This window comes from Cydia strobilella, chromosome 7, assembly GCF_947568885.1.
Source record: "Cydia strobilella chromosome 7, ilCydStro3.1, whole genome shotgun sequence".
Taxonomy (NCBI): domain Eukaryota; kingdom Metazoa; phylum Arthropoda; class Insecta; order Lepidoptera; family Tortricidae; genus Cydia; species Cydia strobilella.
In genome coordinates this window covers 353,719-373,895 of record NC_086047.1, presented here as the reverse complement: position 1 = coordinate 373,895, position 20,177 = coordinate 353,719, and the positions used below count along the sequence as shown (strand labels likewise).

The 20,177-nt window shown below is 39.0% G+C and overlaps 1 protein-coding gene across 1 annotated transcript in view; it reads right to left on the bottom strand.

Annotated features, from left to right (window-relative positions):
* Positions 1-20,177, bottom strand: part of LOC134742921 (uncharacterized) — a 56,539-nt gene that overhangs the window by 8,284 nt on the left and 28,078 nt on the right. The window contains exons 2-6 of the mRNA XM_063676129.1: positions 16,758-16,844; positions 10,004-10,145; positions 1,609-1,749; positions 692-860; positions 439-553 (exon numbers count right to left, since the gene is read on the bottom strand). Of these exons, the coding sequence (XP_063532199.1) occupies positions 439-553; positions 692-860; positions 1,609-1,749; positions 10,004-10,145; positions 16,758-16,821 (631 nt within the window). The 5' untranslated portion in view covers positions 16,822-16,844. The remainder of the gene's footprint in view (positions 1-438; positions 554-691; positions 861-1,608; positions 1,750-10,003; positions 10,146-16,757; positions 16,845-20,177) is intronic.

Sequence of the window (20,177 nt, the reverse complement as noted above, 5' to 3'; positions counted from 1 at the left end):
CTTTTACGCTTGCCGCCGGGCCGGGAAGAACCCGGACGGTTATCTGGGACTCAGGGCTGTATAGAGGCCCCACTACCCACTAAACCCCATGGTGTCCTCTCGCCGCTTTGGTTGCGGGGTTACGGGGAACTATGGGGTTGGGAAATGAAATGATTGCGAAATAATTATTTGGTAACGATTGGTTTGTCAAATGAAATTTTGGCGAAAAGTTGGTTGCCAAGTGAAATTCGGCAATACAATTTTCGCCAAAAAGGGAGCAGCGAATTTATCACTATCAGGCAGTTCAGTATCGACATTGTGGTATAGTATTAGATAAGTGTTGGATATTACACGGCGATGCGTAGGTGATGGGCATCGTGATCAACATCCTCAGTCTACACCACAACGTACCAATGTACAGCGACCTGCAATAGTGCATGGACACATTATAAACCTTACCTTGCAGCAGCATGGCCAGCTGCTTGCCCACCAGCCTGGTGTTGGCGGCGGCGCGCAGGTAGTTCGGCATCGTGGCCCCGCCCTCCCAGTCTACGCACACCACGTTGCATTCTTCCTGTAATTGTACAATTACATTTTAGAAACGTGAGTTATTTCATCAAGCCCGGGAATATTTAGAGTACCTACTTAAATCTGGGTGTTGTACAGCACCGGACAGTCAAGTGCTGCCACTGGTGTCTGAGACAATACTCACCACGGCCATGAGAGCAGACCTCATCTCGTACACCCAGACATTGTCGCAGTTTGAGCCGAAGCCGTGAACGATGACACGTGTAGGCCGCGCGGCGTCGAAGGCGCGCGCCGCCCAGCCCCAAGCTGCTGACATGTTGCTGGCTGACACCGCCAGCAACGGCTGATCGCCTCTGAGAACAACAATTACGATATTTTAGTTGGCAACAAATACGCAAGGAGTTGCTCAAATATTAAAATATACTTTTAAGCCTATCAGCCCAAATACGTTCGCTGCTAGAACGGATAAAGGCGCCCAACGATAATCTGAATAAGTTTGGTCGGAAGCTGCTCTTATCCAACGGTTTCCTGCGATCTTGACCACATTGGTCTACATTGATCTTCTACAGCTACACTACGCAGTAGCGTAACTAGGGGGGGGGGAGGGGCAAGTGCCCCGGGCGCCATCCAAGGGGGGGCGCCAAAATGGGCAAAAGGCAGCAGCAGGGAAACTTTTGTCAGTCGTCAGGGGGCGCAAATTTGGTGAATGCCCCGGGCGCCATATCCTCTAGCTACGCCCCTGACACTACGCCTTCCGGTTCGCAATGCAGAATTTGCCTTAGGTATTACAAAAGATAGGAGGTTCCCTCTGTCTATGCAGAAGATTGATATATATGAATTTACCTGCTGACGGTGGAGTAGAGCAGGGAGTGCGTGCCGACTTCATGCGGCGGGCTGGGGAGCGTCTCGAGGTAGGCGAACGGGCCCGAGTCCTCACTCGCCGCTGTAGACGCTGACCTTTACTGTAGTTACCTGCTGACGGTGGAGTAGAGCAGGAAGTACGTGCCGACTTCATGCGGCGGGCTGGGGAGCGGTTCGAGGTAGGCGAACGGGCCCGAGTCCTCACTCGCCGCTGTAGACGCTGACCTTTACTGTAGTTACCTGCTGACGGTGGAGTAAAGCAGGAAGTGCGTGCCGACGTCATGCGGCGGGCTGGGGAGCGTCTCGAGGTAGGCGAACGGACCCGAGTCCTCAAAACAGCCGAACTCGCCGTAGCAGACGTTGCCTTGCGACCTTTTACTCCTGCAGAAATATAAGTCAATATATATAATGAATATGTTATTTTCTATATTATCATTATTACGGAGGCAACAATAGCTTGAAAAAACACGGTACCATCTCTCCGGTGTTATCAGTCATATCATATTCAATTGACTTCTGATATTTTGGTCCCTCTAACTTTGGTTGGGTAATCCGGCACTTGCGGCGGCTTGACGGTCTGGTTTCTCATTCACTTGGTCATGCAAATGCTAACGGACCCTCAAAATTCAACAAGCGTAGATATTTCAACGAACCTAAAATAATTTAAGACACTTCGGATGACTAGAAACGGTGCCATCGAACCACAGAATTGAAATGTATGGCGAATTGTCTGTTGACGATGACAAACTATCTACCAAAGTTCGATTTTTTTTAAATTAAGATTAAAATAACAATTAACTACCACCAACTCAAAATAAAAAAAAGACTTCGTCATTCAATATGTTTGTTTAGGTAACTTGAAAGTCTTATTTTGTTTTTGTAACTGTCATGGTTGTCATGTCATTGTGCGTACAACAATAACTATAGACATGTGCGTTACTGAATATTCATTTGCTTTGATCGAGAAGGTTAAAAACTGATTGTAAACACTAAGGAAGGAGTTATCACAATTATTAAGTATTTTATTTTAAATTTAAATTTATGGTTAATTTGTAAAACCAGTCATGGCATCATGGATGTAAGTAACATGGCATGCTAGGTACATGCAGACTCTGTAATGAGCTGTCTAAATTCTCCTTCAAACTCCTATTAAGTATTTAAGTATTTTAGGTTTGCGATGTCGATATTCAATTATCATTTACCAATTTAACAATACATGTAATTGGTATGAGCGAAATTAATTCGATTATAGGCAACGTTATTCTATATTCTTCTTCTTCTTCTCTCGTGTCGAGGTTCTCCTAAACAGTGGATGCCCAGAAAGCAGCGGTTCTGACAGCCCGGACCGTGGCGTCTCTCAGGTCGGATTCAGAGCAGGAGTGCGGGCACGCGGGGCAGTCCAGCAGGTGCACCATAGTTTGCGGTGCTGTGTCGCAACCACATTGGGTAGAGTGGCCACGAAGCAGTCCCCATTCAGCCATGCTCTGCTTACAACGGCCAACCTGAGACCTGAGCCTGTTCATCGCCTTCCAGATGGGGCATTCTATATTGATTACACAGTAACTAGTAACATCCGTGGATGTGAATGTGTATAAAAAGTTTAAATATATAGACAAACACAGCTCAAAATCAAACGTTTTCTCACGGAGCTTTAATTAAGTGGGTGTTCGCAAAAAGCTTTTCCCGATCCGAGTACCTAGTTATTGTTGTATTGTCAACGAGTCATGTGAGCAAACACGATTTCCGTGTCGAGGGGATTGTCAATTTAACTGTACCCTTACCATGGGTACTTGGGTACTCGCTAGCTAGTTAACTCACTAGCAGTCACAGATACAAGTGACATTACCTCCTTGTTTTATTTGTTGCTCGCGCCAATTCATCAATAGATAAGGTCAATGTGGAGAAGACCGTCTACAAGCTCTTTCGTCGCTTCTAACTTGCGTTTGTACAAATAATCCCCTTAGGTCGGTAGAGCAGAAGGAGCGAAGCTCATCCTTGACCGTATTTCTGAACAAGAAAATAAATACGAGTTTTTGCCCCGTGGACGGTCTTCACAACCAAAAATTTATGTGCCGGTCTTCCTTATGGTAGAAGAGCCGGCAGTAAAGTTTCGAACCAACGTGATACCGCGATGAGATGCACAATGGTTTCCCATAAAACTGATGCTAAGTCCGAATTTGATAGTCTGCCACGGCGGAACTAGCCGAAAGTACAAAAAAAATAGCCACTTCCGGTGCGAAAAAGGGGGGGTCATTTAACCCATCTGATACTGCAATAAAAGCTATGGCATCAGTTAGAAATTTACTGGTAGATACAGAAAAGCGAAATCTGCCAGTATGATTCCTGCCGGAAGTGCTTGGCATACGCTCTCAAAGGTGACCATCGGGACCCCTAAATTAACCCATCTGATACCAGCATGAAACCAATTCCAGTCGGTAGATATGAACCTTCTCTTCAGGAATATATAAGTCTGCCAGGGCGCTTTCAGCCGAAATACCTTGACATACGAGATTATGTGAGCAACATCCGTGGAACCCGTATTTTGGAATTGTACAGATTACAGACATTTTAATTATTGCAGGCTTATGATTTATTACCTAATGTTTATATTTGTATATTTTTATGCCATTAATAACATATATTTCAAATTTATTAATATACACAATATAATTTGGGCATTAATTTAATACCTGCTTACGGCTTTGTACTTCTTTGTTTGCCTTATAAAGGTGCTAACAAATTAGCTACCGATATCTTTACAGTTGATAGTACTCGGCTCCTGAAGTATATGTAAGTATGAAACATTATAAGTTTTATGATGTTATTTTGAGAAAATTGGAAAACAAATTTGCTTTGTAAAAAAACTCTGTTAATGAGATAATTAAATGATACCTCATTGAACAGATTCTAAAACCTCATTGAACAGATTCTAAAACCTCTTTTAAATATAAAACTTAACTGGCCACTTCACGTTAATAAATCAAATGACACGTTGACAATGACATTTAAGACACACAAGCAGTTAAATACATGATGATTCTTTTTTAGATAGAATTATAGTATATTTATTTTGTTCGGTAAATAAAATAAAAATTATGTGAAATTTTCTTAATTTCTATTAAAAGTTAATTGTTCTAGAGTAAAGTACCATCTCGTAAAATTTCTGTAGCTAATTTGTTAGCACCTTATATATAAATAATAAAATAATTTCAAATTACAATATTCTTTATTTACCAAAATGAACAAAATTATTATTATTACATACTTATTGTAAACGGTTGTGAAAAGACAGGATTTTCAACGTCAAGGACGTTTTTTACCAATAATCCAAATATGAACATTTTACATCATTTTTAGGGTTCCGTACCCAAAGGGTAAAAACGGGACCCTATTACTAAGACTCCGCTGTCCGTCTGTCCGTTTGTCCGTCTGTCACCAGGCTGTATCTCTCATGAACCGTGATAGCTAGACAGTTAAAATTTTCAGATGATGTATTTCTTTTGCGTGTTGTATATTAAAAACAGAATAATATAAATATTTAAATGGGGCTCCCATACAACAAAAGTGATTTTTTTTGCTGTTTTTTTCCGTAATGGTACGGAACCCTTCGTGCGCGAGTCCGACTCGCACTTGGCCGGTTTTTTATTTGAGTCCCTTGTTAGTTTTTCAATTGTGCACTTGTGAAATCAATTTTTACCCGCCTAATTCAGAGAAAATCAAAGAAAACCAGCAATTTTCTCGATAACCATCCTTAAAACGGGGTCGATCGATATACATAGTGTTCGTTTGTCTATCTTGATCTGTTTATTGTTTCATTCTCAATTGCTCAAAGGTTGACTGGAAGAGATCCCTTATAGGGATAAGTCCGCCTTTGTACATTGTATATATTTATGTTCTTTTATTGTGTTTGTAATCTGTCTTATGTACAATAAAGTGTTTACATACATACATACATACATAAGAAAAGAAAGAAAGGAGTGAATAGAATTATTTAGTTTTAGTTGTCATAGACATCGAATTTATTAACTAGTATTTGCCAACAACAAACCATAAATGCAATTGAAGAAAACATATACATATATGTATATATCTCACTTTCACGATTTTTACACATTATTCTTCGAGACCACGGGGACAACGCCGTACTCGATACGTTGGAGGTAAATCTTAAAACTTAAATACGCGATTAAGTCCCGTTTCCAATTTACATTTGAAATAGACAAGGGAGGGGTAAAATTAAATGGGGAGAAAATACATTTTATACGATTTGCAGACGACATCGCGGCGTTTGCAGAAACTTCAGCTCAACTAGAACATCTAATGTCTACTGTAGGTTATAGGTTTACCTGTCTTTTAGGAAACTAAATATTTTCTTTTATGCCGTTTAGTACAGCTTTGATGTCTACCGTTCTCCAATTCTCCCTCAATTGCTCATAGGTTAACTGGAAGAGATCCCTGAAAGGGATAAGTTCGCTGTGCAGGATTCGGTGGTTTTCCAGGGTCCATTCAATAAAGACGTTTATTGTAACATGTAGAAAATTCGTTTATTACGAAAAGTGGCTTTATATAAGCTTAGATTTGAAATGTAACGAGTAACGTGTTTATCGTGCCGTATATCGAGGCGAATGAACGAGACAAGATGAGCGCGGAGGGGCGGTATAGTAGTTGTCGTCGCAGCGCCGCTAGGTGTCGCTAGAAGGTGCGTGAACATTCGCCTTTGTACAAATGATGCGTTTTTCTCTTGTTTTATATGTTTGTTTTTGTACAATAAAGAGTTTTACTACTACTACTACTACTAATGTTAACAATGGACACAGTATTTAACTAATTAGGCTTAAAGATAAACATAAAGAAAACTAAGACCCTTACAACTTCAAAATGCAAAACTAATCATCCTCCAATAGTTCTCAACAACATCCCAATTCAGCAGGTTGAAAGTTTTAAATATTTAGGTAGCTTAATTACCAGGGACTCCAGGTGCACACCAGACATCGTTGCAAGGATTGATATATGGCAAAAAAAGCTTTCAACCACAAGAAACAATTATTGAAATCCCGTTTATTATGTAAAAGCAAGAAGCCACTGATTAAGGTGTACATCTGGAGTATAGCCCTTTATGGAAGTGAAAAGTTCATCACACAAATATATGCCCTTATCGGAATTCGAACCCAAGACAATCGACTTTGCAGGCAGTAAGTAGGCCAGACCGGTCGTCAGTAAATTAGTTATCTCAATTTGTAGTATTATAAAACAACACCCTGAATGTCAAACTACGTCATTTTTGCGTCAACGTCAAGTAATGTACGGGAGAGGTGGGCATGACGGGATACTTAATGTTTCAAGTCCAATAAAACTGAAAATGCTATTCTTTTTAAGTTTATGTTATTTTTAATTTTATCTTTGGTAATCAGTCTTTCATAATCAACACTTACTAGGAACTCTCTTGTTAGATAATTAAATTAAAAATAAATTAAAATGGCCGAAAGTGCCTTCTCTCCATCTTGCCCCTAGGTATGGTAAGATGGGGAACCCCTACGGGACAAGATAAGAATGATTTATAGAAATATTATATTTAGGGACTAAACAAAACTTCAATTTTTGGCTATTGGGTCCATCGTCTGATAACTTCTCACGAACTGTTTTACTTTTATTTCTTAAGTCGTCTGAGGGACAGAAAATGTGTTTACAGCTAACATGTACCCCATCTTCCCTTTATAACAGCATCCACCGCTTTTTTCTTGGCCTCTAACCACTCTCCTCTATTTGACTTTCTTTTATACTTTTTCACCGTTCTACAAGAGAAGAATAAATAAATTCAAATCCGCAATTATTCATCAGTTTATCACTTTAAAACTACGACCGTCAAGATGTACTCCATCTTGCCCCATGTGCCGAATGAAATGCGAAAGTTTTTTGTTAAAAAAAAAGCCGTACTTGAAACCAAACAAGTCCTTAGCTGTCGGCGTGATTGCTGGGCCACAGGAATAAATTAATAGTATATATGTGCTGGTGATAATAAGGAAACAAACGCAAACCAAATAAACACAAAAACCGGCCAAGTGCCAGTCGGACTCGCGCACGTAAGGTTCCGTACCATAATACCATTACGCAAAAAACGGCAAAAAAGTCACGTTTGTTGTATGGGAACCCCACTTAAATATTTATTTTATTATGTTTTTAGAATTATTTAGAATCATTTATTCATCAATTGTGCATTACAGGTAATGAATACAGGTGTTATAAACAATTAGTTATAGTTTGTTATAACGGCAACAGAAATACATCATCTGTGAAAATTTCATCTGTCTAGCTATCACGGTTGATGAGATACAGCCTGGTGACAGACGGACAGACAGACAGACAGACAGAAAGCGGAGTCTTAGTTATAGGGTCCCGTTTTTACCCTTTGGGTACGGAACCCTAAAAATAACAAGGAATATGGCAAAAACAGTTTTTTTGCAAATAAATAATTAACGACACCATTTGTCTAGCCGGTCACTGTGCGAACTGATTGCTAAGATGGCGACGCATCGTCATGCGTTAACGGGATTCTGATGGTTGGTCAGTCGTGTCGCCATATAAAGCCGCTACCCCGTCTCGTCTTGCCCCTCTCTCCCCTACATAAGATAGTGATTAGATACACCAAATAGGTGAAAAAACGCCTCAAGCGTAAAAGAAACCACCAAAAATCATTTCATGTCGCATTACAAGCCTGATTTAGCTATGAATACTAATACCCCCTTATTCGTAAAACTTTACGAGCCTGAATTAGTTAAATTATGTTTTATCCTTTTCTTACAAATACATAAGTCAAAATGACAGACAAAGACAAACGATTCATATAGCTAATTCAATGACTATTAATCATATTAATCACATTATTTAATTTATTTTAACTTAATTTATTATAAATATGTGTTATTAACGTAATAATATACAAATATAAGCATAGAGTAATAAATTAATAAGCCTGCAGTATTTGAAATGTCCGTAATATGTACAATTCCAAAATACGGGTTATACGGGTACCACGGATGTTGCGCCACATAATCTCGTATGTCAAGGTGTTTCGGCTAAAAGCGCCCTGGCAGACTTATATATTCCTGAAGAGAAGGTTCATATCTACCGACTGGAATTGGTTTCATGCTGGTATCAGATGGGTTAATTTAGGGGTCCTGATGGTCACCTTTGAGAGCGTATGCCAAGCACTTCCGGCAGGAATCATACTGGCAGATTTCGCTTTTCTGTATCTACCAGTAAATTTCTAACTGATGCCATAGCTTTTATTGCAGTATCAGATGGGTTAAATGACCCCCCCTTTTTCGCACCGGAAGTGGCTATTTTTTTTGTACTTTCGGCTAGTTCCGCCGTGGCAGACTATCAAATTCGGACTTAGCATCAGTTTTATGGGAAACCATTGTGCATCTCATCGCGGTATCACGTTGGTTCGAAACTTTACTGCCGGCTCTCCAACCATTATGTGATATGAGATAAGAATGAGTGAATAAGTGTACGTACTCCCAATGTTAGCGTAAACTCTTGGTAAGGGTACTGCGTACTGCACTCGCGGGCGCATATCGTGGTGAATTAATGAATTTGCGCGATAGAAAGTGCTGCGGAGCGGTGAAAGTAATGCTTATTCGACTCTTATTGTCTTTTTATATCTGGGACTGGGTTTATTGATTGTCGTTTTTTAACCTCATTTTTAAAGAAGTAGATAATCTAATCCATTACATGATTTGACTAGATAGTACGTGAAAAATCTTCTAGGTTTCTATTTCTACATACCTACATTATTTTTTTTGACAAGAGAGTCGTAAGTAGATTATGTTTTTCTAGATTTGTTCTAAAATGTGTGAAATGTTATTATTTTATTTGGATGTTACACAATATGTTACTTCTGCTCTAAATGTTTATTGCCGTAATATTACTAATAGGTAAAGTATAATTTATTATTAACATATAAGTCACCATTATATTTTACGTTTTTAATATTTGTACGCCAATAGGCAAAACACAGAGCTCTATTTATTATTTTATATATAAGACCTTAACTGTATTACCTGTGTTTCACAAATAAATCTTTACTTTACTTTAAAGTAACAAAATATTTACCAAACCTTTCATTAACAGCGCCTGCATTTTCAGTGCTTGCGCGATGTAGAGATCGCTCCGCACGGACCAGCGACATCTCTAGAGATATTCAGTAAACTCTCACGTTGTCCTAGCTCTCTTCTGTTCTCTAATCTAGATGGAGGCACGGACGACAGCGATTTTTTTTAACAGAGTCGGCTGTACAAATCCTGCCCTATTGTACCCTAAGACAGGGACGGCATCGGCAGCGAGGGTCTCCTGCGCTCTTATATACCTTTTTTTAAACAAACGCTTTTAACGCTTGCGCGATGTATATGACTCACTCCGTAAGAATAGCGACATCTCGCGAGCTATTGGGTAAACTCTCACCTTGTCCTAGCTCTTTTCTGTTCCCAAACCTGCATTGAGGCACTGATGACGGCAATGAGCGTCTTCTGCCTGCGCCCTTATATACCGTCTTAAAGAAACAACCGCGTGCGCGATGTAGAGATCACTCCGCCTGGCACGGCGACATTTTTCGAGCATTTGGGTAAACTCTCACCTTGTCCTAGCTCTCTTCCCTTCCCAAATCTTCATGGAGGCGCGGACAGCAGCCAGCATTTCCGCGTCGTGCTGCTCGTCCTGCGCCTCCTCGGCAGCTGTGGCCAATCGCCCGGCGCCGCGCCATGACTCCAATTCCGCATCTACAATGAAATAATATTTATTTTTACTATGTGTAAGCAGTGTTAGGTACCACCATCATCATCATAAGTTAAGCTTTTCTCTTGTCGGTGGAGTAATTCCATGCAATTTCACAGCTCACTTGTACTTGCTCCTAAATTTGCCAGTCGTTTTTAGGGTTCCGTACCCAAAGAGTAAAAACGGGACCCTATTACTATTACGCTGTCCGTCTGTCTGTCACCAGGCTGTATCTCACGAACCGTGATAGCTAGACAGTTGAAATTTTCACAGATAATGTATTTCTGTTGCCGCTATAACAAAAAATGCCAAAAACAGAATAATATAAATATTTAAATGGGGCTCCCATACAACAAACGTGTTTTTTTTGCTGTTTTTTTCCGTAATGGTACGGAACCCTTCGTGCGCGAGTCCGACTCGCACTTGGCCGATTTTTTTTATTTGTCTTATTTTTAACATGGATTACAGTTTTGTCTATGGCAGTAGCGAGTGTAGCGACCATAGACGCAATATATGAACCCATTCCCACTTATAAAATCATGAAAGTAATTCGGGCACGAAGCTTACTAAGTAGCCTAATTAAATTACGAGAGTTAAAATAGTTATTTACGATACAAGTGCGGAAAAGAGGAAATTCGAAACGAGTGGCGATAAATTAAAACACGACCGAAGGGAGTGTTTTAAATCGACACGAGTTGCGAATTACCTATTCGCACGTGTATCGTACAACGTTTTACAGTACATATGGCCCTTTAAACTTTCGACATATGCACGAAAAGTGCTATTTTATTATTATTATTTTATTTATTTTAAACTTTATTGCACATAAAATTATAAGTACAAATGGCGGACTTAATGCCATAAGGCATTCTCTACCAGTCAACCACTGGGCTAAAAAGAGATGGTTGTTAGGTGCAGGATTAATACTCGAAAAATTAAAACGATAATCGCTACCTACTATTTACAAAATAAGTATTTACAAAGTAAATACTAATTAATATACTATGAATTCATAAACTTAAACATATACTTACATAAATATTTGACGCACTAGTGCGAGAAAGTAGCAACACATGTACTGTAAAGATAATTTTATTACTATACTACAATTAACACTATCTCAAAACTGCGTTGATGTCTTTTGTTCGTTGCCGCGAGTATTATTAATGTGTTAGGTACATACTTACTGTTACATATGAAGAGTACACGGAAAGAACATGTCTATACACTTTGACCACATTTCATTTCATATCACATTTTCAGTTATCGCGGTTTGAAAGGAACGATATGGGTAATTAATCATATTATTTTCGTGTATAGGTGTTTTTAAAGTAAGACAAAAAGGAGTTATATTTATAATTGCAGCGGTAACAGAAGTTGTAACCAGGGACCGGACAACCCTTTCCGCGATAAAACCCTTTCAATGGGCGACACTTAAACACGGCTAACACATTGAAAGACTTTCCCTTTTGAACTGCAAGCCCATTCATATCCTTACCTTTGACTAACCCTTACCGAAAAGCTAACCAAAAATAAGGCTAGCTCTTAATAAGGGTTACCCTTATCTTTAAGCGCTTTTTATAAAGGTTTCCCTTTGCGTGAAAGAGACAGGATTAGTATATATCTACGGTAGTGTATGAAAAGGAAAGAAAATACGTGCCTAGTCAAAGAACGCCGCCATCGCCGCCGACGATCGCTCGGATTCGAAGTAATGTGTGCTTTATGAACAAGGAAGACGACTTAAATTAGCACGCTTATATGCTAAAAGGGAAGCCCTTTATAAGGCTAACCCTTATAAGCAATATGCAAGGTGTTGGTGAGCGGATGATAAGGGTTTTGTAAGGGTATTTGGGCTACCGATTACTCAAATGTGGTAGCTTTATATAAGGGTTTTTAAAACCAAAAGAAAGGGTTTCGTCTGGCAAAGGGTATGGTGAGTTAAGCCTTATGCAATACCCTTATAAAACCCCGATAAGGGATAGCGGGCCGGTCCCTGGTTGTAACTAATAGTTCATTAAGGGCTGTACATTTTGAGATTAAAATCTCATTTTCCAAAAAAAGTGACTAGACATGTTCTTTCCGTGTACCCTTCATATAATGAATATTAGAATTGTCTAAATAGGGTACACTACATAATTCCGAAAGTTTCTATTCTGAATTTTAGAATGTCGAATTTTATCATTCCGATTTTTAAATGCTCGACCCATCAAAATTCCGACTGTCGTAATTACGAATGATGAAAATCACGAAGATTTATATTTCCGATAACCCAAAAAGCCGAATTTTGTAAATTCCGAACCACATAATTCCGATTATAACAATTCCGATGGAGACAAAACCGATTTTAACAATTACGATTTTTGTAATCCCAAACACCGAATTGCCATTATTCCGAAATTTTAAATTCCGAACCATTTAATTCCGACAGTGACAAACGTCGTATTTAACATTTACGATTTTCAAAATCATGAATTCTGAATTGCCCGTATTCTGAATTGATGTGATTCCTATTTTAAATATCCCAACTTAATAAAAAAAATTAAGTAGATTTTGGTTTGTCAATTTAGCTCAGAGAAATGGACATTTATTTACATAACAAATAACAGTGCAAACAATGCGTTTACTTAACGGGTAATCAGACGTAGAATTTTTCAAGTACTTACATAGACATCAAACAGAACTAGTAACCTGAATGTGCAGTAGTTTTTGCCCGCGTGGCCTAAAGGGCAGTATGTGGCTCAGCGGGCTCTGCGAAAGCAGGCCGCTCCAGGTAGGGTGGGAAACTCAGCCATGGCTCAATGGATTATAAACGGGCGTTCGCAGAACTGCTCAGACTTCTTATGGTAATAAAACGAATGTATTGGTTGGGCCGTGTCGTACGGCTGCGATCGTGGCCCAAAATGGTCCCGCCAGAAGATCAGCGCTGACTTTCGGGTCAGCATTATGCTGAGGCGAGACCATTTTCGTGGTAAACTTTAACTCCCACCTATTTTATAAATTCCTATAGTTTTAGTTATACTTCTGAATGTAATTTTAGTTTTAAGTTTATCACGAATAAAACATGATTCTTGATTCTATTGATAACTGATTCTTATACTATAAATACGGTATCTAAGCTCGTTTGTGTTAGCTTGATTAGGTGTGAAGTTGTAGGTAAAAAGATCTACTAAACTTTCGATGTTTATTAATACAAAGGAATACGTACAAAACGGAATTAATTAACTGAGCGTTAGCGGAGGTCTCCGTTTCAGCTTGGGCAAAAAAATGCTTTCGAATGTCTGGATGTTCTCATCTACAGTCGTAGTTCTCAGCCGATTCTCGTGAAATTTTGTGACCAAGTTGTTACAAGTGGTAACTACTGGGAATTTTTTCCCACCTTTTACCTCTGGTAACTACTGGGAAAAATAATTAAACTACTTTGTTTAAAAATAACTACTGGTTTTTTCCAGTAGTTACCACTAGTAACAACTTGGTGGTGTGAAGATTCAGCTTCTATGGGTTACTCTAATTATTACTTATACACCAATGGAGGTACTTGCAAGTACTCGGACTTGACTGATCCTTCACGATGTGTCCTCTGTGACTGCCTCGATCTAAGTGAACGAGTCTCACGAGCCGGTCCAACTGGCTTCCGTGCCCCACTACCTAGCTACCTACCGTGTTGCCAGGTATTTTCCCAACTACCCCGTACTAATTGGGGTAACGCAATGATGTTGCCACATTATAATTATTATTCAACTGCTATCTGTCATGTAAACATAAATAAATCATGACATTGGTAACTAGTAGGAATAACCCGCACGTTCGATGATTAAATATAATTATTTGGCGATTTCGGTTTTTTTTTTAAATTTATTGAGATCAAGCTCGCGAGGTCTACAGCTCCAGAGGCAATAGTTATATTTATTTATATTTGCCGTTACCCAGCCTTTGCAGTAATGCAATAGGTAATGATTTTACCGGTTTTTATTTGTACTAAGGTTTGACTATTTTTACCCGACTGCAACAAAGCCAAGACGATATTATTATCTTTTTCTTTTGCTGTCCGCCTGTTTGTCTAATGGGTTTGCCTACCCATTGGTTCTGGTTAGCATCAAAGAGGATATAATAAGTTATATCTATCTTTGTTAGCACTAAGTTTTTGCACCTTTCGCTATGGTGTTTAAAGATGCACATGATAGCATAGCACACTATTTTAAACTGAGTAGATACGACCTAAGTGGTCAATATACCGTATCACACTGTTCACTCGAGTCTTTTTTTATGCGAAATATTCTATTCTAAGTGTTTGTTATCGCGAAAATCACGATTATCCTATGTTCCGTTCCGAAGGACCAATGTTCACTCACTACAGTCACTACAGTCACTACACTGCACTGCACTGCACTTCCTACCTTTTGTAATGGAACACTTGAAACTCATTTATTCCGAAACCAAATCCATACTAATATTATAAATGCGAAAGTCTGTCTGTCTGTCTGTGTGTTACCTCTTCACGCTTAAACCGCTGAACCGATTTAGTTGAAATTTGGTATACAGATAGTTTGAGTCCCGGGGAAGGACATAGAATACTTTTTATCCCAGAACTCACCCCTCAAGGGGGTGGAAATTTGTATGGGGAATCAATAACCGCTGAACCGATTTAGATGAAACTTGGTATGGGGATAGTTTGAGCTGTGGTAAAGGATATAGAATAACTTTTATCCCTTAAGGGTGTAAACAATGGGGTGGAAATGTATAGTGTGGACCAATTTGGGTTGGGCAACTATAAAAACTAAACATTATTTCATTCAACACACACCTTTATTGTTAAATAGAAATATTGATCGGTATATTTGGTCACTGCCGGCCTCCAACTATTTGACGCTGACTGTGAATGTTGTTGATATAGGTACTTAAACTTATGCACTTGAAATTAAAATAACTCGAGATGAACATGCCGAAAGCGTACTATTGTGGATCATCTTATTGTCGTCGACCATTACGACACACCGTGACGGCTCCGGTCCGGGCCCGGAGCCCTAACTAGAAAAGCATTGTTCGGTTTTAAGGCTGCGCAACGAGTGATGACATCCCATTGTCGGCCTAAAGACGTTTCGTCTCAAATTGCTGTTAAGGAGGTATTGTAAGTATTGCGTCAGTGAAATTTCGGAAATAGTAACTAAATCAAATCAAGAATGTACAATAGTACAATAAATCTACCTCAATTTTAATCAACAACCTTCAGGTGATTCGTCTGCTTGTTTGCCTCCTATCATACAAACAGTAATCAACGTTATTTTCACCGCAACGTGGAAATCATTCAAAATTTTCTCGCATATCATTCCTCTGTTTATTTAATCTGACATCTAATAGTAAAATTCGCTAGGTCACCCTTCGGCCTTAGCCTTGCCGTAAAAATCGTGGTAAGGCTAGGACACAAAACACGAGTGACTGTGCTAATTAATTAATTATCATTTATCTACTACTACTGTCTTTGTGTGTGTGTGTGTGTGTCTGTGTGTACTACATTTATCTGTTACTAGCATTGTACCAAAGAGAATTTTCGAAAATTGCAAAGTTCTCATAAAATGTACTCAGTTACTTTTTTCTGCACGTTTATTGCCAAACCGTCTTATAGTTAGTTTCAATACTTTCAATTTCTATGACATATGAAGCGTCAAATTAATTTTTCTTCTAACTACTTTTTCCTAATCAGTACACGTTATGACGTTACCGAATATGCCTTTAAACGGATCCCCACTATTTTTGTTAAACCTTGTATTCATGCGATAGAGAAGCAGATAATTAAATTTCAATTTTCGTTTATCGTGGTAGGACCTCAATGCCGGAAGAGGTGGGAGGTGCTTCAGTGAACTCACGCAACTTAAAATTGCGCGTTTTTAACAAAGATTGAGTGGTTACTAATTCATTAACTTTGTTAATCCTTGATCTAATTAATAAGTATACCTACTGTATAGATGTGACTCAGTCTCGGAAATTTATAACGGAAGCACATACTCGCATATGCGGAACTCAGATGATTAGAATTCATCAAATTTATAATCCTTGCCCTTGAGTGATTGACCTTGATACTATTTACCTACAGTGCGTTTCGCGAGCAGCAAGAGCAATCGTAATAAATACGTAAGAATTCACAAAGGTTAATTTTATGAGCCGCAATGCAATTATCCGGTCACAGAGTTTAATTGTAGATCCATCTAAGGTTAAAGCTAATTTGGTTGTCAATACTAACGGTATGAAATGTCCAATGTAAAGTAAACCGTGAGTAAACCCTAAATGGCTCAACAATTAAAGTCCGTGAGCCGCATGTGGCTCGCGAACTCCAGTTTGCAGAGTTGCAGATCCCTTTTTTTTGTTTTGTTTACGGAGTGGGCAAATGCATTCATGCACCATCCCATCCCCCCGGCCGCGGAAAGACCGAAAACTTAGCCCTACCCACTAAACTAAACCCACTCCAGCGTGTAGGAGCGTCATGGGATCGAGTACACTTCACTCCACCATGGCACCCCCCGGCAGCCCCGGCTTGGCGCCAGGACACCCACACAACGAGTTGCAGGCCCCTGGAACCCTGGTAAAGAAAAGGTTCAAAATTCAAATTGTAGGAGGAAACTTACACTTAGCTATGACGAGCGAGGCGGCGGCGAGGAGCGCGAGCAGCCGCGAGACGAGTGCAGCCATCCATGCGGCCCGGCATTCACGACCTGCCGACATTTTAACTGATTGAAATAAACCGAAATAAATGCCAAAAAAATAATTTTCAAGTAACCAATTTCAAAAGGAGTTCTGATTTTTCCAAATAATGGTCCCCGATTTCTTAAATAGATAGATAGATAGAATACTCTTTATTGGCACACCTCAGTAGAAGATACAGCTCAGGCGGTCTTATCGCTGAAGAGCGATCTCTTCCAATAAATACGCCTGATACGTCTGGACTGTTTTATAAAAATATTTTTTTACTCGAATAATATATTTATGCGAAACTCAAATTTTCTATGGGATGATATCCCTTCGCGCCTACATTTTTTAAATTTGCCGCGTTTTTCTCCTGACAAGATTTGCTTGACCAACTATAATTTACAGTTTGTTCCATTTGCAAAAAATTTGGGGGACTTCAAATGTTACAGGTACTTTTACAGTAAATTCGGTATTTTTTTACACGACTACTGCCCAAAACAAGGAGTGTTTTGTTTTTAGTCTTACCTATTCTGCCCAACTAAGCATAAGAGCTGAAACAGTTGTTAGAATACTCATTATTCCATTGATTGCCGTATTATCGCACAATTAATTTATTAATGCCGAATTCAAGGTAGTTTTCTAGCGACTGATAAGTATTAATGGTTAGGTAGTATTATCTCACCGCCAAATCTTAGCACGTGTTTTTACGAAGGACCATTGTGATAAATAATGCGCTTGCGTGTGCCGATTTCTGCCGCTAAGATTACCTAACTTTGATCTAGGTTTAAAGTCGTTATGCATTTTTAGATTTTAGATAGGTATTTCGAATAACTAGGTACCTATTTATTTTAAGTTGAAGCATGCCGTTACATAAGGTATATAACTTCCTATTCATTATATCATTAGGTAAGCATAAATTTCCTGGCTCCTGTAATAGCACTGGTAGCTGGTAAAACTAGAGAACGTAACATAAAAATTACAGACAGCAACCATTTTGATTTGGACCAGTTTCTCATGCCAGCTAGTCATGACTAACGATAATATGACAATCATTACATTATGACTCAATAATTATGTCAAACAAAGGGGTCCCTTCAGATAGAGATATAGATACCTCTACAGTTGGCGTTTAAAAGTATCTATTACCACAGTCTAATTGTTCTACATAATTATAGAGATATATCTCTTTAGCTATTAGCATAGAGTAACTTATACTAGAGCGGTACTGGCATAGGAAATTTTGTAACCACAGTAAATTCACTGCCATCTGTCGACACACTTTAAAACTAAAAATGAAGATTTATAAAAATGCCATAAAATGTATTTAAATATGGATAAATGTTATTTTATTTGCATTAATTATTTTTATGATTTTGACCCATGTTCTTTCACTGATATGCGTTAAAATTGTTAAATAACAAAAGAAACCGTCAACGCCATCTATACGACAGTAGGCCAAAGCTCGTAGCGCCCTCTGATCGAGAATCGAATTTTCTTGATTTTCGAAGCACGTTTTTTCCTTAGACTGTATCCATCTATTACGGAGTTATATCTATCTTTGCTATTAGATAATGGTATAGATACTTTAGGTTAACTTATAGTCTGGTACTTACGCTACTTTTGGAGTGATGTACGGCATAATAATGGGTTTGCGACACGGATTCTATTTCGTAGGCAGGTGTCCGCTGAATGCAAACGGCCACAAAACAGGCGTTTATTGTTTATGTAGTACTTGGTAGTACGTTGTAACTGTAATGTTTTAATTACGGGTCACATGGCCGGTACCCTAAGGTACTTACCGTGAGTTATTAAGGTATTGAGGCTAGATATAACTCGTGAGTGATGTGGATGTCGATGATGAGATGAGAGTCAAACACGGCCCAATGCTCGACAGACTTTTTCGTAATCTACGAAGGCCATGCACAGGGTCCGGTTGTACTCGTTCTCCATTAACTGATTTTGCGCTCTGGAAACCAGCTTGCTCGGGAGGTTGGCATTCATCGAGGATATAAGCAAAGATAGATATAACTCCGTAATAGATGGATACAGTCTAAGGAAAAAACGTGCCTCGAAAATCAAGAAAATTTGATTCTCGTTCAGAGGGCGCTACTAGTTTTGGCCTACAGTCGTATAGATGGCGTTGACGGTTTCGTTTGTTATTTAACAATTTTAACCCATATCAGTGAAAGAACATGGGTCAAAATCATAAAAATAATTAATGCAAATAAAAAAAATCATTTATCTATATTTAAATACATTCTATCGTATTTTTATAAATCTTCATTTTTAGTTTTAAAGTGTGTCGACAGATGGCAGTGAATTTACTGGGGTTACAAAATTTACTATGACAGTACCGCTCTAGTATAAGTTACTCTATGATATAAGTTAGGCGGTTGAATATAGTACATTGTGCAACATGGGGCGTATATAAGTTAAATATTGCAAACGAGAGTTTTTGCGAAGAGCTTGTACGTATGAAAAAGGAGGCCTAAAATTGTAATGACAAGCACGCCTAAGTAAGAAAGTCAATTTTCTTATAATCACCGACATACAATCAAAAAAAGTCATACGCCATAAAACTACAATCGTTTGTTTCGATTAAGCTACAACATCAGTATCGAGTTAAAATAATCGTGTCGTGCAATTTTAGCGAAAGGCTCGCTTGTATGGTGTCATTAAAAGAACGTAAGTTCAATGGAAAAAGAACAACAATAAGCTTTTTTTGAAGGCATAACTAAATGCTTTACATTGCTATAACTTGCCACGAGAACGAGTCGAACACTCCGACGGTCCGGAGTCCGATGCAGTTTTAACAACTTGCACCATCCCACTAACCCGGGGTAAAGCGGTTAAACGGTTCATGCACCAGTGTCAAATTGTACTGGTAACCATGGTGACTCCAGTCTTAACCGGTTAACCCGGCCCGGGTTAGTGGAATGGTGCAAGTGGGCCTAAGATCGCTGGCGCTGATTGATGGATGTCACGCGTGAGAAGCGCGCCAATTTCCGAAACGATCGCAAAGGTCGTATCATAACCAGTTCATAACCATAGCAAATTGTTAAATTTGAATCGACCTAATAACATATGCAACGTCAATAACTATGTTAACGTTTTCAAACAACGCATTTTCATTAGTTGTTCCGCTGCCGCAGTACTTTCATCGATACAAATCGGTAGTATTAGATTTGGGTAGTTTCCGGATATTTCGTAAAAGTAGGTTGTAACTACAAAATAACGGAAAATGCCAAAAACCCAGCTCACAAAAGTAGGCGTTTAAAATGCACTAAATGCACGTATAAACCCATGTAAAGCTACCCAAGCATGCGTAGCCTGACATTTAAATTCAAAAACTGTTCGTC